The 19,841-nt window shown below is 40.7% G+C and overlaps 2 protein-coding genes across 4 annotated transcripts in view; one reads left to right on the top strand and one right to left on the bottom strand.

The window, feature by feature from the left end:
• The first annotated feature begins 882 nt into the window (after positions 1-882).
• On the top strand, positions 883-6,054 carry LOC128887850 (importin-9). Of its 2 annotated transcripts, none has more exons than XM_054144239.1 (13): positions 883-1,128; positions 1,404-1,852; positions 2,131-2,364; positions 2,443-2,812; positions 2,883-3,127; positions 3,200-3,458; positions 3,677-3,996; positions 4,072-4,291; positions 4,369-4,640; positions 4,746-5,154; positions 5,387-5,532; positions 5,608-5,677; positions 5,778-6,054. In XM_054144239.1, the coding sequence occupies exons 2-13, from the start codon at positions 1,511-1,513 to the stop codon at positions 5,990-5,992; spliced, it is 3,102 nt and encodes a 1,033-aa protein (XP_054000214.1). In that variant the 5' UTR covers positions 883-1,128; positions 1,404-1,510; the 3' UTR covers positions 5,993-6,054. The 2 variants fall into 2 exon arrangements, with proteins under 2 accessions (XP_054000214.1, XP_054000215.1); XM_054144240.1 differs by having other exon boundaries at positions 883-1,132; positions 1,409-1,852.
• A 153-nt stretch (positions 6,055-6,207) lies between these two features.
• LOC128887852 (PDZ domain-containing protein 4) overlaps positions 6,208-19,841 on the bottom strand; it is a 155,827-nt gene continuing 142,193 nt past the window's right edge. For both annotated transcript variants that reach the window (XM_054144243.1, XM_054144244.1), the window contains 6 exons: positions 16,297-16,635; positions 15,199-15,369; positions 10,284-10,382; positions 10,174-10,209; positions 8,154-9,455; positions 6,208-7,664 (listed from right to left, as the gene is read on the bottom strand). In XM_054144243.1, the coding sequence (XP_054000218.1) occupies positions 7,320-7,664; positions 8,154-9,455; positions 10,174-10,209; positions 10,284-10,382; positions 15,199-15,369; positions 16,297-16,635 (2,292 nt within the window). In that variant the 3' untranslated portion in view covers positions 6,208-7,319. The remainder of the gene's footprint in view (positions 7,665-8,153; positions 9,456-10,173; positions 10,210-10,283; positions 10,383-15,198; positions 15,370-16,296; positions 16,636-19,841) is intronic.

The following is a 19,841-nucleotide window of genomic DNA, read 5'->3' as shown; positions in this document are numbered from 1 at the left end:
TAGGGAAATGTACCATGAAATGTCACAGAAATGAAGGGAAATTAAAGAGAAGTGTGCAAGGAAATGAAGGGAAATTAAAGGGAAGTATACCAGGAAATGAAGGGGAATTAAGGGGAAAATTCAACCTATACTTACAGATATGTCGGGCCGGTTGCCTGCTCGTAGGCGCAAACGTGCCACCTCTTCGCATATCATGTTCTCCTCATACCAGGAGTAAAATTCGGGCAAGAATTTGATACGTACCATGATAACAAATAATTAAAAAAAAGATGTCGATTCGCCATCTAGCATCAACAGTATGAACTATTTTTGCTACCAACTTGGGCATTTCCTCACTGATGGCGCTACTAACTAAATAGTTGGTAATTATTCCTGCATTAAATAACTATTCATAAGAATGATAAATTTGACATATCAACTAATGCATTGTAGTGTTATAAAGCAAAGAATCGTATTAATTATCCATTTATGTAAAATAAAAACTAATTGAAAAAAAGATGTGTTTTAGTGGCGCCGACGGTGGTAAAACGACCAAGTTTGTAGTGGAAATAGTTCCCACTGTTGCTGGTAGATGGCGCCACTAAATACAGGATCGATCACTAAGACTGTATTAAATAAATATCCATAACAATAACTGAATATGACATCAAAACTAATATACTGTAGTATTATAAAGCAAAGAATCGTATTAATTATGCATTTATGCAAAATAAAAACTAATTAAAAAAAATGATGTTTTTCAGTGGCGCTATCTTATATAAACGGTGGAAACTATGTTCACTACAAGCTTAGGCATTTTCCCACCGATGGCGCCACTGTTCCAAACCCACTGAACTATATAGTTGATATATATAGTTTATTGAATATAACGATACACTAAGGTCCACCTCATTACTACATAGTTCAGTGGGTGTCCATAATACGGTTTTGAGGTTCAAGGTTTGAAGTAGTTAATAATTGAAAACCATCAATAGCAAATACAATTTATTGAAGATAGTTTAATTCTAATGTCATCATATAATTAAGCGTATTTAATAATGTTTGGAAAGAAATAGTATTCGATTCTTTTTGACACGTTGTACTAACCTACTTCGTCATTTCATCAAGCCGGCTCAACCGAGTTGTAACGTATGTAAATTAAAATAGCAATAAGTCTGACAGTATTCGTTTTCTATTTCGTATTATACGGAAACTTATATAATTATTAAATTATTAAAACTATTGGTTATAACGATTTTAATTACGCGACCGCTAACGTTTTTTAATGTTCGAATTTTTTCACTCCGATTTGTCGTGGTTTCTTTGATATAGATTTGTCATTTTAATTACAAAGACACATACATTGTATTGATGATAATAGGAAAAATAATTAGTTTATTAACTAATTTAATTAAATATTACAGAGAAGATATTTAAAAAGAAAAGAAAGGGTAATGTTAAAAGATACACCAATAGCAGTCACTAGGGATATGTGGTCAAGTAAAGAGTAAAGTAGCAAAAGATTACTGTAATGAGTGCCATGGGATCAGATGTGCAAGGCTCTCTAAAAGAAGCCTTGTACGAAACATTAACTGGAATTCTGTCTCCACATCGAGAGACTCGTCAGGCAGCAGAGCAAAGAATCCAAGCATTAGAAGTTACAGAGGAATTTGGTATACATTTAACAGAATTTGTGGTAAATCCCCATGGACATTTACCTATAAGACAATTGGCTTCTGTACTATTAAAGCAGTATGTTGAAACACATTGGTCTTCCGTGGCTGAAAAATTTCGCCCACCTGAAATAAAGCATGCCACAAAAGAAAAAATCAAAGAATTACTGCCTCTAGGCCTTCGAGAACCTATTAGTAAGGTAATTAAAAAATTTGTAAAAATTCTTGTTGTTTTAATCAATTTAATTATTTTATTGTGAATGTGTAACAATTTCGATTCTAGGATTGGAGTCATTCTCAGTATATTTGATTTGAACAGGAATTATAATTTAGGGTTTTACAGTCCAAAATAGTATATACTTGTAATAAATTGATTAGATCAAGTAAAACAACTGATGAGATTTTCTCTAACGCAAACATTAACCAATGTCACTTTTTAGGTCATTTTCATTTACAGTAAGTGTTCTTTCTATTTCAGGTACGCACAGCTGTGGCTTACGCGATATCAGCCATTGCTCATTGGGATTGGCCAGAAAATTGGCCGGGTTTGTTTGATATACTTGTTAGTTGTTTAAGCGGAGAAAGCGAATATGCTGTGCATGGAGCAATGAGAGTTTTAACAGAATTCACGTCTGATCTTACCGATAATCAATTGCCTAATGTGGGTCCAGTCATTTTACAAGAAATGTACAGAATATTTCAAAGCGAAAATGTAAGTGCTATTTTTTAGTAACTTTCTTCGTTATAATAATTATTATTAATGTATAATTACCATTTATTTATGTTTTAGCAATATTCTATTAGAACTCGAGGTCGCGCTGTTGAAATATTTACAACAATTACGACACTGGTCGCTGCTACAGGCGTGTATCAGAAAGGATTCACAGAGCAATACCTGCAACCAGTTATTCCCATGTTCTGCGAAAAGTTTGTTCAATGTTTAAGAATGCCTGATGGTCCAACTAGTGATAGCGGACTTAAAACTGACGTTATCAAAGCTATAAATTGCCTTGTTACTAAGTTGCCCAAGTACGTTTCAAATTTCTTACCGCAAATGTTGCCACCTGTTTGGGAAACTTTAACGCAAAGCGCAAAAATGTATCAAGAAGGAACTGTGAATGGTGACAGAGAAGAAAATGACAAAGAAGTCGATTCGGATGGTGAGTCTCGAATTTGGAATAATTTCATCTCCATACATCGATAATACAATACGTTCTTACTCTCTTCTAGGCGAAATAATTAATTTCAACAATCTGATCATCGCGATATTCGAATTCGTTCACTCTATAGTGGATCGTAAAAGATTCTCGAACCTCTTAGATAACTTGTTGCAAGAAGTGATGTATTATCTAATAATATTTATGCAAATAACTGAAGATCAGATCGAATTGTGGACGACGAGTCCCAACCAATTCGTCGAAGAAGAGGACGCGTTCGCTTACAACGTCCGTATTTCCGCGCAAGAACTCTTAACGGTAATTATATCTATAACTAGACACGAATTTCTATTAGAGAAGTAGATTGTTTTATCTTAATTTTGTACACAGGCGCTTGTTAATTATTCCGAAGAAAAGGCAGTAAATGCTCTTTGCGAGGTGGTCACGCGTCACATCGAAGCAACGAGTAGATTGCAAAGCGCAAACGATGGTAGTAAGAACGAGACATGGTGGAAACTATGCGAATCTTCCATTTTGGCCTTAAGTAAAATAAAGGACGCTGTTGTAGAGAGGCATAAGGCTGGCATACTTCAGTTCGATATTATTGGATTTTTAGATACAGTTGTTTTAGCTACTTTAAATGATTCAGGTATATTGACACTTCAAAAGAAAGTTTGTTCTCTCTATTGCTCTATACGTATAAGGTGAATGACGCTATAACTTACCCATCCTATTATTTCTGGACCTTTCGTATCATGACAAAAAATGTTAATCAATCCAGGAACAACGAAATTAATATGGATGAACAAGTTAAGTGGTTCACCTGATATACCATTCGATCCTTATTTTAATTCATGCCAACCTTAGAGGCACCCCCGTTACTTCTTGGTCGTTGTTTATGCGTCGGTGGAAAGTATGCAGAGATAATGCCACCAGAAATGAGTTCACGGTTTCTGGAAGCAACTGTTAACGGCCTACAAGAAAATCAGCCCGCTTGCATCCGTATTAGCGCGGTGAAAGCTATTTATTGGTTTAGCAGAGCGTCAACTACGGAAACAAACAGCACAATTGCCAACATCATACGATCCCATTTGCCAAACATATTTCAAGGACTTTTCAATCTAGCTAATCAACCGTCCACGGAGGTTCTGACGTTGGTCATGGAAACTCTTCAAGAGTTGATTACGGTAATATCGACCTCGTACAATTTTTCGTGCGTTTTACTACATCCTTTTCTATATTTTACTCCATTATCTTTGCAGTTGGATAAAGCATTCACTGCTTCAGTGGAAAGTAAAATATGCCCCTTAACTATAGCAGTGTTCTTGAAATTCTTTAGCGATCCAATGATATTGACACTGTGTCAAGACATATTCAAGAGTCTGACTCAAAATCCCGATTGCATAGGACCGTTGCAGACTCGTCTCATACCAACGCTGACAAGCATGATGGCGATACCACCTATGGACAAATCGAAGGATGGTAATAAGGATGGACTTGCAGAATTGACTTCATTGCATTGGTTTGAGCCGTATTTATAATTCTTCGTTTGTTATCAGAGCGATGTCGAGACGTAGCCTTGGACGTCTTACAAGTCCTGGTGCAATATTCACCGAGACCATTGAGTAGCGCTTTGGTCGAAACTGCTTTTCCTGCGGCATGTCATTGTATTCTCAATTCAGAGGACAACGAGACGCTGCAGAGCGGTGGCGAAGTGATACGCACGTACTTGTCCGTCGCGGCTCGTCAAGTCACCATTCACCGAGACAACGACGGCCAAACGGGTTTGCAGTACATACTGCAGATAATCGCTCAACTACTGAATCCACAGGTGAAGCCTCCATTGCGTCTTAACAATATAAATAATTAATTCTTTCAAAAATAAAATGCATGCGATAGGAGGTTAAACAAATCTCTAACGTGTTCGATTTTGTAGTCGAGCGAGTTTACCGCTACTTTTGTTGGTCGATTGGTGACAACCTTGATCAGGAGAGCGGGTAACACTTTGGGCGAGAATCTAGATCTGTTGCTGAAGGCCGTGCTGAGTAAAATGCAACGAGCTGAAACGTTGACCGTGGTGCAGAGTTTGCTCATGATTTACGCTCATTTGATAAACACGGAGTTCGACGCTGTCCTAAACTTTTTGTCGACGGTGCCTGGACCCACGGGACAGAGCGCTCTCGCGTTCGTTCTCAGCGAATGGGTCAGCAGGCAGCATCTGTTCTTCGGCAGATACGATCGCAAGGTGGCGACTGTCGCGCTTTGCAAAATATTGGAGTATGGCGTCACTCACGGCGACAGTAGACTAAACGAAATCACCGTTAAGGGAGACGAGATATTTTCAGGTTCGCGTGCTTCACGAATTACATTCATCGTTACATTCATCGGGGATTATGCTAGTAGAGTTTCATTATTATCGTGAAATATATCGATGTAGGGGTTATGTCCGCGTTAAGGGGATAGTCTGGTTAGAAAGGATATTTTATAGACATATATATATATATATATATAGATAGATATCGAGAAAATATTTATTCCAAGAATCAGCGAGCTATTAAAATTCGAAACTATACGCAGGAAACGAAGGCGTGAGGACTAGGAGCAAAGCCGAATCACAGCCTTATCAGTGGACCACGATACCGGTTCTAGCCAAAATATTCAAATTGATCATTAACGAGCTAGCGAACGACATCGAAGCGGTTGCTGCGAATCAGGACACGGATGTTAGTAACGATCTAATATTTATTTAACAATCAGCAGGGGGTAAAGCAGAAAAGTAAATTACGTTTAATGCGCAGGAATCCGACGACGACGAGGAAGATGACGATGAGAACGCATTCCTAGATCCGGGCTACGAAACCATGTTGCGTGAGTATGGGCGTTGAGCGTCGTTTAATCGATCTGTAATTCACACTATATATAGAAGCAATAGTGACATAACACGATGAACTTTAATATTGTCAATTAGTATTGGAGAAAGCTGCGAACGAAGCAGAGGAAGACGAGGACGATCCAGAGTTGTTACAAGATTCCATTTACCATTTGAATCTCAGCCAATATCTACGAGATTTCTTGCTGAACTTTTCGACCCATCACTGTTTCCCAGCGTACGTTCAGCACCTGAATATCCCGGAACGGAAGATTCTGAGCAGTTTAAATATCAATACGTCGTTTATGTCATGAATAAATAGATATATTGATGATGAAATTTTTGATTTTCGTAATAAAATATGCGATTCTTCATACGCTTTTTGTTCCATCTCGAATCTCTGACGCGATTCTCCGGTAGACATGTTCTTCGTTGCGATTACTATTTTATAAATACTTAACAGGAGAGACACTTAATAGTTTGTTGCTGGACAAAGCGGTCGATACAGTTGGTCCGTGTTCGGTACAACTCTGAAATGTTTCGTGGATAATCGAATTGTTTTTTAAGGATCGATCGTCCATTATCCAATATTCGTAGAATTACGGTCGTCTTTCTCGCGTCACGATCTTCGTTTATACACAGATTATACATCGATACATTTATTGTACATATCTACACAGACGTATTCGTTCTATTCTTCGTCCACAGAAAATGTTTCGGTTCGTGTAAAATAATCTACATACATTCATATGTATACATATCGTTATGTAATAAATATTTACAACCATTTCGGGTGAGTGTTCTTGGCGACGTTTCACGCTAGATCAACCTCGACGACTCCGTTACGCTTCAGCTCGTAACGTAACGTCAAGTCAGAGTTTTCGTAGCCCGAATATTATAAGATAAATCGTTTGGAACAGTTAAGACGAGTAGGAGCATGTCGAGTGGTTATTTTACGCGCACATCTACACACGTACCGATCAAAATAGTAATCGTAAGGCTGGTAGACATACAAATAGGGATGGGCAACATGTATCTCAGAAAGTATTTGAACGACGAATACCTTACTCATTTGTATTCTGTTCATACTTTAGTACTCGTACGTGTTTACTTTATTTTGCATTCAAATAAATTGCGATCGTGCATGTACGGTATTAGTTTGTATATCCACAAATATATACATTGTAAATCAATTAGCAAATTTCTTAAATATTTCTAAACAATTACTAAAGCATTTAAGAAACTTCTACATAATTGACATTATTTAAAATTTATTTATTCGTTCGTAATAAATAATTTAAAGCGTGAATTCTACACTAATACCATATATACGCAACCTAAAACGATGGACGTTTTATTCGATCGGTGAAACTGTATATCAAGTATTCTTTACTAATCATAGATCGAATACAAAATACGAGACAAAGGCTAATCTTCAACCACAGAATATAATGCGTTAGGTCGTTCGTCGCTTGTCCTAAGACCTGAAAACGTACATTTAGTGTCTCACATGCGTTTTAATTACAAAATCATTCGAATATGCCCACCCCTGTATACAGTTAGGAAAGGATCGATTGGATATCGACGAGATCATTTCGCGAGAATCCGCGCAACAGCGTAAATTTCACGCCACGATCGCGTTCAGACCGTAGTGACGGAAAGAAGACCCATCAGCTTTCCGCCGGGTCCAGGTCCGCCCGCGCCACCCACTCTGTTTCCATGGACCAACATCTCCTGGACGGTGGTGAAATCGTCCAATGTGTTCTTCTTGCGAGCCATCTTCTTGTGGCTCAGCTCGACGATGTTCAATGGTTTCTTTACGAGCTTCTCGTCCGCGTGGTCGCAAGCGAGCAGATCGTTCGTCTGTTGCAATTGGAGCTGCTGCTGTTGCTGCTGCTGCAACATCAGCTCTTGCTGCCTTTGTTTGCGCTCCCGAGCACGTTCCAGCTGCCTCTTGCGCTCCTCTTTCGTCCAGTACCTGCCGATCTGAAACGCAAAAATGACACGGCTTTCTTTTTCTGTAGAGATAAGATTAAGCTACCGAGCTAGGTTACGCGGAGCATTTCATCCGTAACAAACATCAAACCTATCATTTAATTTACACAAATTTCTTCTATAGACATAGAGGGTACCAATATTTATGAGACTGATTGTGTATACTGTATGTAACACTGTATGTATATAATTGTATGTATTTACAGTCAATTCCATAAATAATCGTAACCTCTATGTCTATTGAAGAAGTTTGATTAAATTAAATAGTTTTGATATTACCAAATGAATTTTTGATTATAAATATGTGTATGAATAAGCTTCTACATGTATATATTTATATATACATCAACATATTTATACAAACATATATTTGGACATATCAAACCTACTATTTAATTCAAACAAATTCCTACAATAGACATGAAAGTTACATATATTTATGAGACTGTGAATGCGAATGACGTCAATGCGTTAACTTACCTTTATTTCAGACATGGTGTCGTCCTCGGTGCTATGCCCAGCCCGCTCCTCGGATATCTTGATCGCCCTGTTCCGCAGTATACGATCCCTGACCGTTCTCCTAGCGATGTACCTACTCCCATCCGCCCTCCTCATCACCTTCCACTTCATCTGCACGTCGTTCCCCTTGTCCTCGGGTTGCGCCCACGACGTAGACGTGCACACTTGCTGGCTGCCGACGAACTGATAACGCGTCAGATTCGGCGCCTGGAAGTTCCCGTGGGACTTAGACTTCTTCGCGGTGCTGGTTTCCTTCGGACTGGGCGCCGCGATGGTGGTGGTGGTGGAGGTGGTGAGGTTCCTACGGCTGAGGGCCTGCTTGAACAGCTGCTGTTGCAGGAGCATCGTTTGATGAAGATTGGCCATATTGGTGTACATAGTGTCGGCGGGCAGAGCGGTGATGGTGAGGTTCGTCGTATCGCGATCCTTGTGATGGTGGGAGCCGGAGCCACTTCTTCTGGTCGTTTGGTTTCTGGTTTGCTGTTTGTTACCGGATGCGGGACAGGTGCAGCTGAGCCGCTGCTGCTGCACCGTCGTGGGGGTCTTCGGAGGGCATAGGACCAACGTGCTCCTATGGAGATCCTTTCCGCTCTGGTGGAGCTTCAACGTCAGGGGGTTGCTGTTGCACGATTCGCCGGTGTTGTACGCGCTCGAGCTGTCCTTCTCCTCGCCCGAGCTGTTGCTCTTCGAGGATGAATGCCACCTGGTGGTCTGATTCTGAGCGTTCGTCATGGTCGACACGGTGGTAGTCGTGGTGGTCGTGCCGTGATTGGCGTGGTTCCAATGTTGATGCTCGTAGGGGGATGAGTAGATAGGCTCGCTGTCGGACTCGGGTATGGTCTCGTAGATGTGCTCCGTCTCGCTCCACACGTGGCTGGAGTACGCCTCCGTCAGCTTGACGGTGGACGTTTGTTGGCTACGCACGGACAGACCTTCCATCTTTTTCGAGCAGTCCTTCACGGTGTCCTGCAACCATTGCTTTCGGTCCTCCGTGTGATGCGCTGGCGAGGAGGCGTTTCTACCGGATTTCTGCGAGGTTTGCGAGGAGCAGGTCGAGGAAGACGTCGTGGAGAAGACCGCGCCAGAGGATTGCTGTTGCTGGGACGTGTGCGAGGGGATGGGAGGCGGCGCTTTAAGGGTGGAAGTGTTGTCTTCCGTTTCTTTGGTTCGTTCTTCTGTTTGCTGCTGCTGCTGCCGGATCAGCTGTTCGATCAGGCTGTTCTGGTATGAGGGCAGGTGTTCTGGCGACATCGACGGCGATTCCTGGACAAGATGGATCGTGATGGTCGATTAAAAAGGGAGATGTTTCGAGAAGGGCGAGTTCGGGGAAGAAGCTAAAGATAGAAAACTGATAGCAGGCTGCAAAGTTGTTGGAATCGTTGACGTTTTCTTTCTGTTTTCAGATCCGTCAAGCAGAGTAATTGTTCAGAGGTGGCAGGGACGAGACAAAGGACAAGGTAAGAGGTTGAGCAGAAGAAAGGAGAGGGGGTGGGTTAACCGTAAGCGACCGTGAAGTGTACGACCCTTTTAACGGAGGAACCATAGACGTAAGAGGGTGCGAAATATAGATTTAACAATGATATTAATAAGAGCAACGTATACAGGAAGACAGACATTAAATCGGTTACAATGAGAGCAGTTTAACACGCTGACTGTCGTTCTAATTCGTACACGACGATCTACCACTTGATGTTGTCTACGAGTAAATGATACCACACATTTACCAATAAGGTATTCATTGAGGGAATCGAATACTTAAAGACAAAATAAATAACAAGTACGTGTTGGTAATCATTTAAAATTTTTCGAAAAACATTGCAACTGTGAAAATATTAAATAAGTAATTAGCAAAGCAATAAGTAACTTGGAAAATAAAATAAATGACGAGTATTGGTAGTCGTTCACCGTCGAAACTCTTCGAAAAACATTCCAACAGTCAACGCACTAAATCACGATCCAGCTGGAAGTACCAAGGACTCACCTGACGATACGTTCGCCTGTCGTCGAACTCGTCATCCTGGAACAGAGTTTACGAAACGTTTTAGTACACATCGGACCAAGATAAGGACGCTCGAAGGGGAATATATTTACCTGATAGAGACATCGACTGACGAGAATGGTCACCGCGCTCTTCGTCTCGGCGAACAGGTTCTCCGTCTGCTCTTTGTTCGCCACGTCCCTCCCGTTTACCTGAAACGAACAAAAGTCGCGCATTGGAGTTCCCGGTGCTGGATTTCAGACGTGTTTTCAAGCAACGATCTCGCGCAGCTGATAAACGTACCCGTCACCTTCTGTCCCGCGTATACTAGGATGATTCTTAGCTGTGAATAGTCGACACGTGTGTTTTTTTTTTTCTTTTTTTTAAGGGAATATTTGATGTAGATAAAGTCGAGATTCGTGATATGATGCGTACCGTGGTCTTGTGGGAAACCGTGAAACCTCAAGGATCTTGTTTTCCTTAGGGCTGGAGTAAGATTAGTATGTAAGCACGTATTCCTTAGGATGGGACGAATAAACATTCATTTTGGTGAATAGAGTAATTGCGTACTTTCAAAAATTTGTTTTCTACCATTAGAGTTGCTTGTTAAACTGACATTTAGATGGAGATGAAGATAATTAAGATACTTATATTTCCTCATTAAGAAGAAGATACTTAAAGGGGTGTTCTGATTGAATAGATAATACTAATTTTCCACAGAATATTCTTTTATTCAAAAATTCGTAAGTGCGATTTGTTTCAGATACGTAACCCGTTCTTGAATTGATTTAACCCTTTGCACTCGAGAGGCGAGTCTTGGTCGCCGCTAGGTTTCACGCAGCAAATCTACCAGCAATAACGTTTCTGTAGATTTACTTTCTTTGGAACTCGAAGTGTCAATAAAATGACAATTGGGCTACATCGTCGAAGTCGATCTAAGCTTAGCATTCGTGGCAATAGAATGCTGAGAAAGCATCTCGTGTTGCTGGTAGGTAGCAGAAGGAAAGGCCTCGAGTGCAAAGGGTTAATATTTATTGCGAAACAATTTTCAATGAAAAAAATATAAATATATAGTTCCAATCTTGCCTGACATTACAGAAGAGTCTTGTTTCAATATTCCTTATCGTTTCGACGAGAAAAAATTTTAGAAAATCGACTGTTTTTCAGTCGGTCAAACCAGAACAACCCCTTAAGAACGAGTATATGGGGGTCGACTGTTGTCGGTGCCCTTGGAGAAAAATCGCCGATTCGAAAAGACGATGACTCCGCGCGGAAGGAGTTCTCAGGCGGCGCGAAAAGATATCCCCGGGCAGACGGTTCGAGGGAAGAAATCCCGGGGACGTAGCCGCCACTCGTTTTTCCATCCGATTTCCCTTAAGTCGACCACTTTGTCCGTAATTACAATCCGTCTAACGAGATTAGAAGGGTAGCAGGTCGGAAGGAAATCGCGAGGAGGAAACGCGACGAGCTCGTCTAACAGGAACGCCTAGTCCTTTCTCGTAATCGAATCAACCAGTTCGATTCGTCGACGACGACGACGCCTACTACTTACAAATTTCTTACGGTTTAAAGCAGGGATGCCGCGACGTACAGAATCATCTGGCTGGCGTCTGGTTAATGTATACGAAAGTGGAAATATTGTTTTCGTTCGTTTGGGTACAAGGGTCAACTAACAATAATGGTCATTTGCTATGAAGTACAGCAGAGCTCCGCAAACGCTGTGCCGGGTGATCTTGGGTGTGCCGCGGTGATTTTCTCGAGAATAAACAAACTTTTTAACCATCACGTTAGTTAACATTTTTTTAAGCCATGTACTCTTCTAATTTTTTGCCAACATGTAATTTACCTGAGTTGAAATTATACAAAAAACAAAAACATGTAGTTGCCATATACTATACGTGGACTACGGATCTTTATGCAAAATAAAATCTTCGCGAACATGCCTACAAAAATTGAACCTAAATAGGAATTTATTTTATTCTGCAGATATTATAACACGAACTTTACTTTCAATCTTTTTTATATTCTTGCATATTGTTTCCGTTTCGTAATTTCCTATAAATGCATAAAGATCCGCAGTCTAATTATATGTATGCTGAAAGCGTCAACACCTTTGTGTCCGATTGACGACGCACTTTTGTTAATTAACTTCGATTAAACGGGCATAAGTAAATACCGAACAACAAACTTTATATTTAAATTTATAGAGGACATTTTTTTTACGTGTTCTGCAACTACACATTTTTATTCTTGTGTTGGTGTACAATTCGAACTGTTTCATATGTATAACATTTAAATAAAAGTAAATATCTACATATATAGAGCTATTTCATCGTGTTTTTTTACTTAATAAAACATATACGTATTATTGTAATTTATATCTCATTGAAGCCCAGAATAAAATATGCAAAAACAAGGATGTGTTAGCCTACCAGGACTTATGCTATCATGTACAATTTGATACTACAATCTACTACAATCTGGTACAAAGAAAGACGACTGAATTCGACAGTAATCTCTAAAAGATCGAAATTTAATTTGATGTGGAATAATAAATGATTCAGTCGTCGCAGCAGTAGCCATGTGTAATAAGGTCCAAGAGTTCTCTGCTTGACCTATAACGCGTAGGATCCGAGCACCCAATCGATATCGCGTTATATTCCTCCCCTTCTCGAGTCACGAGAGGCTCGAGTTTTATATTCATGCTATTCATTGTGTCTGAGTAATTGCGACGCGACGACAATGCCACGTCAAATATAGAATATCATTCTGTAATAAGATTTGTAACAAAAGACAATTCACCAGCTGAAATCGAACGACGTTTCGATAATGCTTGAGGTGATCCCTTAGCATCGTATTACGCGGGTACAACAATGGGTGAAATTGTTTTGACGAGAAACGATAATCAGTTTCTTCGTCCTCGTATTTATTTTTAGAAAATTTCTTTTTCATTTCAGGAAAGTCTCGGCGAAAGATGGGATAGAGTCGGTTCGAAAATTGCAGTAACAGGAAAACACTAACGGTGAAAAGAATTGCCCAGTAGCAGATATTTAACACTAAAATCTACGACATTTCACTTGTACCTATTTCTATCATGAATAGTCGAATGACTTGTTTCAAATACACCTTTTTTAATTGAATGGATAAATATTTCATGTGATATTGAATTGAAATACATTAAAAAAATAAATCGATATGATGTAAGGTGTAACATTAAATTAATTCAATGTTTTTCTTTTCCTCTATCAATGTATTAGGTTGTCCCAAAAGTTTCTTCCGTGACTCGCATTCAGTTATTTTGTGTAGCAATGTTTATATAAATAGACAACCAAATTTCTTAGATGTTAATGTTGTAACAGTAATGGAGCAAAATGAATCGTACACAATTCAATAATGTACCATTAGACATAAAATATTGTGTATGTATTACTTATTAATGAAATGGAAGAAACTTTCGGGACAACCTAATATCAATTGTTTTAATACGTAAAGCAATTCTATATAATCGCTATATCGAGTACAAGAACTGTACAGAAAAGTTTGGAAACGATCATTTGACCACTCGTGGCATGTTTAGTGTCAACGACGAAGAGATTGCCACGAGAATAAATCTCTGTGGAATAACGAGCGAAGAGCTTCGCTCCCAGAAACATCTAACGTCTGAATAAAGTAAAAATAACAAGATGAGTGCCGAGAAATTCTTTCTTTAAAAAGTTGCGCCTTGTAGACTGCGTTAAGAAGCTTTCCGAGCTTCTGAAAAGCTAGGCGAACTGAAATTTTAGCGTCGATTGTGACCGGGGGACAAAACCTCGGTGCTTTATTGTAATCCTCTTTCGAAGCGCGACTCTATGGAACTGTGTTGACCTAGGGAGACTTGTCCAAGAAAGGCAAAGTCGGTCAATCCAAGAGGAAAGTAATGGCTACAATTTTTGTTCCGTACCGAATATTTACACTGAAGTTCCTGAGACAATCGCAGGGATGCAAACGGCGAACGTTAACACTTTATTTATACCATTCTGACTCAATGTTACCACTCTCTTTAGAAGCAGTTTAATTTAAAAAGGAAATTAGAAAAGGATTTTCTATATTGCTGTACAGGGTGAGGTACCCAAGACCTGAATTACTTGGCTGTTATCGGTGATAGGAAAAAATGCGTTAGATCAAAATTATTTGGTTTCGAGGGCCTGATCATCCTATGTTACTAGTTTTTCGATAGATGGAGGCGTCAAGGAGATACGAAGATCATCTCTGTTTTTTTTTTTTTAAATGGAACGGTATGCTTTTTGACTTACATTCTGATAGAATATTAGGTGTACAATTAAGTTCGGTGCCTTTACATATATTCAGCTGTAATTACATTTCAAATTGAAATTTTTTTCCCACCGATCGGTGTTTTCAGATATTAACTTGTGCCTCACCTCGTATACTAATCCAGGCTAATTTCCGTATATTAATTTCTGTATATTTTGTACGACAAAAGATTTATCTATTTCCTTAAATTAAGCACTGTAAATATATGACCAACAATATAGTTAATTAATTCCTGCAAATTTATCCTGGAATTAAAAAACCTACAATATAGCTTGCAGGTACATAAAGCGTTAATTAATGGAAGCTATGAAGAATTCAATAAAGCCACAAAAACTGCTACATAACAATTCACGTTGGATCTCCAAAAAAAAAATAAAAAAGAAAAACTATACTGCACCTATAAATGACTTCGTGCTTAGTACTTTGTTAAGGGTAAGTTTCATCAAAGGTTCACTGTCAACGTTAAACCCAATATTCCTGTATCTATGTAGCCAATATCCCATCGATAATCGACTTCATGGTCGATACTCTTTCCAGGCCTCATAAAGGTTCAGCGACGTCAACGTTAAACCCCCATTTTTCCGCAGCCACGGAGGTTCTACCGCGCCGATAATCGACGTCGCAGTTAATACCATTTTAAGGAAAGGTTTCAGCTCGGTTCCTTATCTAAATTTCGCCTGTCTGGCCACGGCACGTAGGAGGTGATAACTCGCTTACCCTTAAGATTTGGTCGCCTTCCCGCAGGCGGCCGTCGCGCGCCGCGAGACTTTCAGGAACTATTTCCGAGATATAAACTTCCGTGTCGGCGTCCTCGCTGCCCGAGCCAGAGCTGTAGCAGACCATGAGACCCAGTTTCTCGGCGCTTCCACTTTTCCGTAGCGTCACCTCCTGCAAAAATCCCGTTTTCCTCGTTACGCCTCCTCCCCATCCTTGGATTCCTCTTTTATCAAAGTTTTTAGACTTTCTCCCCAAAATACCGCGCGTTACAAGACCTTAAGATTGATCGATGGTTGCGATGGAAGACAATTTTCGGGCGTGATGACCCATGGAACTTCTATAGATGAACCACAGGTGTTTGGAAAGCTGTGCATTTACAAACGTTGAGATCAATTGAGCCCTTCATTGTACAAATCGATTGTCTCCATAAAACGAAAAGTTGAGAAAAGGGATGGAATGATGTACATTTTTGTTTAAAATTCCCTTTGTGATACAAATTCGAATGAATATTGTAGTAGTAAGAATACGAATCGTAGACTCCTTGTTCTTTGAGTATGAAGCACTTAAAATAATCCGAGAATAAAGCCTACAATACTCTCTAAATTACTAATAAAAAGAGACCATCGATGCCACAGTAAAATACTGAAATCTCGGAGCATCTCCACCGATTGAATAACAACAAAACTTAACCCTTTACTTACGGAATTTCTCAAAAGTTTTTAAAATCTAGGAGTCCATATTAGTCTTATATCATCTTATAGAGTTGTTTCTAACAAGCTTGTGATGCCATCCAGCAATTAAAAACGAACTTCATAGAAGTGGACTCGAAAGTCACAACAGGCCTGGGAAAATATTTGAGCTTCATGCTCTATAATTTAAAAACATTTACTTCTTAACAATTTACTTCTTGAATGTGTGCAATTAATTAATACTACAGTGCAATACTTTCAAGGACACCCTGAAAACTCCCAAACGCGTTTCTCGACTATAGAGACAAAAAGAGCGAGAAGTACGCGAGAAGGTGCAGTTAAAATAGTTGTTGGTGCCTAACCTCGATCGTTTGGATTTAAAATTGCGAGATCAGAGAGAAACGAATACCTCGAAGTCGATGTCGTGCGCGAGGAAGTCCTCGAAGCTGTCGTTCGCCTGCTCGTCGACGCCTAGGGGCTCTGGCATCAGTTCCTCCTCCTCGAGGAGGCCTCCCCAGTCGGTCTGCACAGCTGTCGACACCAAGGTACGACACGCTACGACCTTGTGATCCTTCTTGCTCACGTCGTTCGTCCTTTCCTCGATCTCGTTCTTCTCCTGGTCCTTCCAGGTTATCCGTTGTCCCATCGGTTGCCGTCGTACGACCTCGACGATGATTGGCTCCTGGGCGGATTGAAAGCAACGCACCGCATCTTCGTGGCTGGAGTTCGATACGTCTTGCCCGTTCACCTGGAAAAGAAACGAGTGGAATGATTAGAAACGTCCTAGTTCAGCTGTCGCAGTTTTTGTTTATCGCACGGTGATCCCCAAATCGATGTCAGTCGATTTAACGCTAGGTTTTGCGGAGATTTCAGATTTTTATTGGAGAAGTAATGGTTTAATAAGTGGAGTCGATAAACTCGTATAAAGACAAATCGAAAACGTGGAACACAATGTTTTTTTCACGCGATGTTTCGCGTTGGCGAAAAATGGATTCGGAAAATTCATGAGGTACGACGCGCCATTGAACGTGATTTGACTAATGTCTGACCATTGCTCACTGTTTCTACTTGAATCGAGGTTTGTAAATGCCGATGGTGGTTGTGGCAGGATTTAGTTCTCCTCGATCTCTCAATTTTTTATCCAGCTAGACCCCATCTAAACGGATAGTCTTATGCAGTAGTTAAAGTTTGGAAATTTAAGTAGAATGGGCAAGCAATGGTCAGACGCGTCAAGTCACAGTTCAGGGGAACAACTGAATCCTCTGTTGAATCCTCGATGTTATTGATGAGATTGACTCACCCAGAGATCTTTTTTTAGTTCTAGTCGTGTTAATATTTTGCAAAATATCCAAGCAGATTAAAATAAAACGAGATCCAAGGAATGTCCTGAAAAGGCCAATTTTATCAATCTTTACAACGAGTCTCTGAACTAATAAATAATTCTTGGATCTTGTAGATCATTTCTCAGAGAGTTTTTTTTTCTAAGCAGACTAAAATAAAACGAGATCCAAGGAATGTCCTGAAAAGTCCAATTCAATCAATCATCAAATCTCTAAAATAATCGGTTCCTTCAGATCGTTGCAAAAAGCCCTCTGGCATCGACCACGTCTCAACTCTCTCTCCATTTGTCAAAATCTCTCGATATCTCTGGTGAACGACGTACGAACGAGTGATCAAGCGAACGACCAATGGAACAACGTGGACGAGCTCTAGGCTCGCGAAAACCGTCGCTCGATGAGTAATTAGAAGATCGGAGGAGGGGGTGGAGGGTGGACAGGGGATGGTTATTGGCAGAAACCGAGTCGTTTTAATGCGACGCAAGTATTAATAGACGCGGGGTCAATTGACGTGAACGCAAAGGGAAACGTTGAGAAGAGCGATCCTCCAGTGATATTTGAATGCGAGACGGCGCACCGCGGGCCGTTCTTTGACGATTCTAGGACAAATTTCGCTGTTACGATCCATTAACGGAATTACAGACGATACTCGTCGCTTCATTCTTTTTTTTCCACGATTTGCGGAAACGAGGGTCATTACGTTATTTACTACCTTAAACGACGGCTGTTTTCAACGGGATTCAATGGAGACTTCTATGGAGCCTCCATAAATGAGAGTTGGTCCTGTATTTACTCAAAAATCGGTATACAAGTTGTTCAGTTGGTTTGTTGTGGGATTGCATTGAGATTCGATGGTTGGTGGCGATTGAAACGTGTCGATCCTTTATAAGTTCTCCATCAGGCTACTTCAGGCGTATTTAGGGGTACATTTTTCTTACAAGTGAAACGAGACTTGGAATCTAGAGTTTCAATTTTTGTCAAGCTGTGTTAGTAATATGCCCAGAAATTTGTTGTTAATATTACTATAAGGTATTGTTAGCTCTCAGGGCATTCGATTAACCCTTTATAGGTCACTGGTACTCATTGTCACCAACAAGGAAGGTGCAGGAATTTCATAGTTTTAAGTTTTTACGCTGATCCACAAAAAAAAAAGTGGAAAAAATAACCAGTGAGTTCTGCCTCATAAAGGTTTAGTAAGAATATTAATTGAATTGAATCGTACTCCATTTGATTCAGTTAAAGGAGAATCTGAATTGGTTTCTTGATTTAATACCGAGTATTATAGGAATGAATTTGCATTGATTTTTATAGCTGAGTATTTAAGAATTATTTTTATAAGCAATTTAATTACTTTAATGTTTCTTGGAGCAAAATTTTTTTCTATAACATTTATTTTAATTGTATATTTCATTTAGTTTCTATATTTCACGTATCTCTTGTAATTTGAATACGAGGTGTTTTACCCCGAGTTCGGTATGATAAAACAATGTTTATGTGTTGGAAAAAGTTTCTTCCTTCCTCCTGTAATAATATTTAGACAATTTCTTTAGAAACTGCATCGTTCAGAATTTCTTTACAAACTGGAGTGTTTACAAATTCCACGGGAAACCATTGATCGTACCTGGACAAACTCGGTGCACCTACCTCCATAAAACGACCCCTTCTTAAACAGAATCTCCACAGTCCCGTTCCTCGTGGACCAGAGCTACCACCGAAAAAATCGATGGATTCCACGTGAAACCCATCCATCCACCTCCCCAAACAAATTTAGCGTACCTATCTCCGTAAAACGACCCTTCCCGCCTAAACAGAACCTTCGCAGAAGCTCGCTCCTCCACCGTGGTTCTGGTCCCCGATCCCACCGATCCGTTTCGTGTGAATACACCCCCGAAGACGGGACACTCACGGAAGGTCATCGAGATCTTCGACGGGACGCTTGGATGCAGGGGTTGCGAGGGGTTCGCGGGAGATGGTACGAATCGAAAGTGGTGGGACGTCGGATGAAGAAGCGGGCGACATAAGGCGCGGTGGGCAGGGTGGGGAGGGGAAGGGGTTGGGTGCAATGTTGATACGTAAACGACACGTTTTTCCGAGCAACGGTCCCACCTACGACGGTAATTACGATCGTCGTCGTCGTCGTCGTCGTCGTCGGCGTCGTCGGCGTCGTCGGCGTCGTTCGGTAGTCGTCGGTGTTCAAAGCCCGAGCACTTCAGACTTCCGTGTTTACGGAACGCGAGCGACAGCTTGACGGCTCCCTTTTTTCTTCCTTGTACGCGATTCCTCCTCCCCGCTCACCCTGCTCGCCGACTGGCTCACAATCCGCGCGCTTTGCCGTCGGAAATGCCTGCCTGCTTCACCACCACCTCCCCCCTACACTCCTTTCTCCACCCCCTCCCGCGCCTTCTCTTATCCCCTTACCTTTGCCCTCTTTACATTCTCTCACCCTCTTTCGCCACCACCTCCAACCCGCCCGTCCTTTTCCTTCGCCGCCTCATCCCTTTTCCCGGTTCCCATTCCCTTTCCCTTTCCCTTTTCCTTCTCTCTCTCTCTCTCTCTCTCTCTCTCTCTCTCTCTCTCTCTCTCTCTCTCTCTCTCTCTCTCTCTCTCTCTCTCTCTC

Source organism: Hylaeus anthracinus, unplaced genomic scaffold, assembly GCF_026225885.1.
Source record: "Hylaeus anthracinus isolate JK02 unplaced genomic scaffold, UHH_iyHylAnth1.0_haploid 11989, whole genome shotgun sequence".
NCBI lineage: Eukaryota > Metazoa > Arthropoda > Insecta > Hymenoptera > Colletidae > Hylaeus > Hylaeus anthracinus.
The sequence above is the reverse complement of the archived record's forward strand: the minus strand, read 5'-3'. Positions and strand labels throughout refer to the sequence as shown.

Coding starts and splice junctions, on each gene's coding strand:
- LOC128887850 (XM_054144239.1), top strand. CDS start 1,511: ATGAGTGCCATGGGATCAGATGTGCAAGGCTCTCTAAAAGAAGCCTTG. Junction 2,813..2,882: donor CAAAGAAGTCGATTCGGATG/GTGAGTCTCGAA, acceptor ACTCTCTTCTAG/GCGAAATAATTAATTTCAAC. Junction 3,997..4,071: donor CTCTTCAAGAGTTGATTACG/GTAATATCGACC, acceptor TTATCTTTGCAG/TTGGATAAAGCATTCACTGC.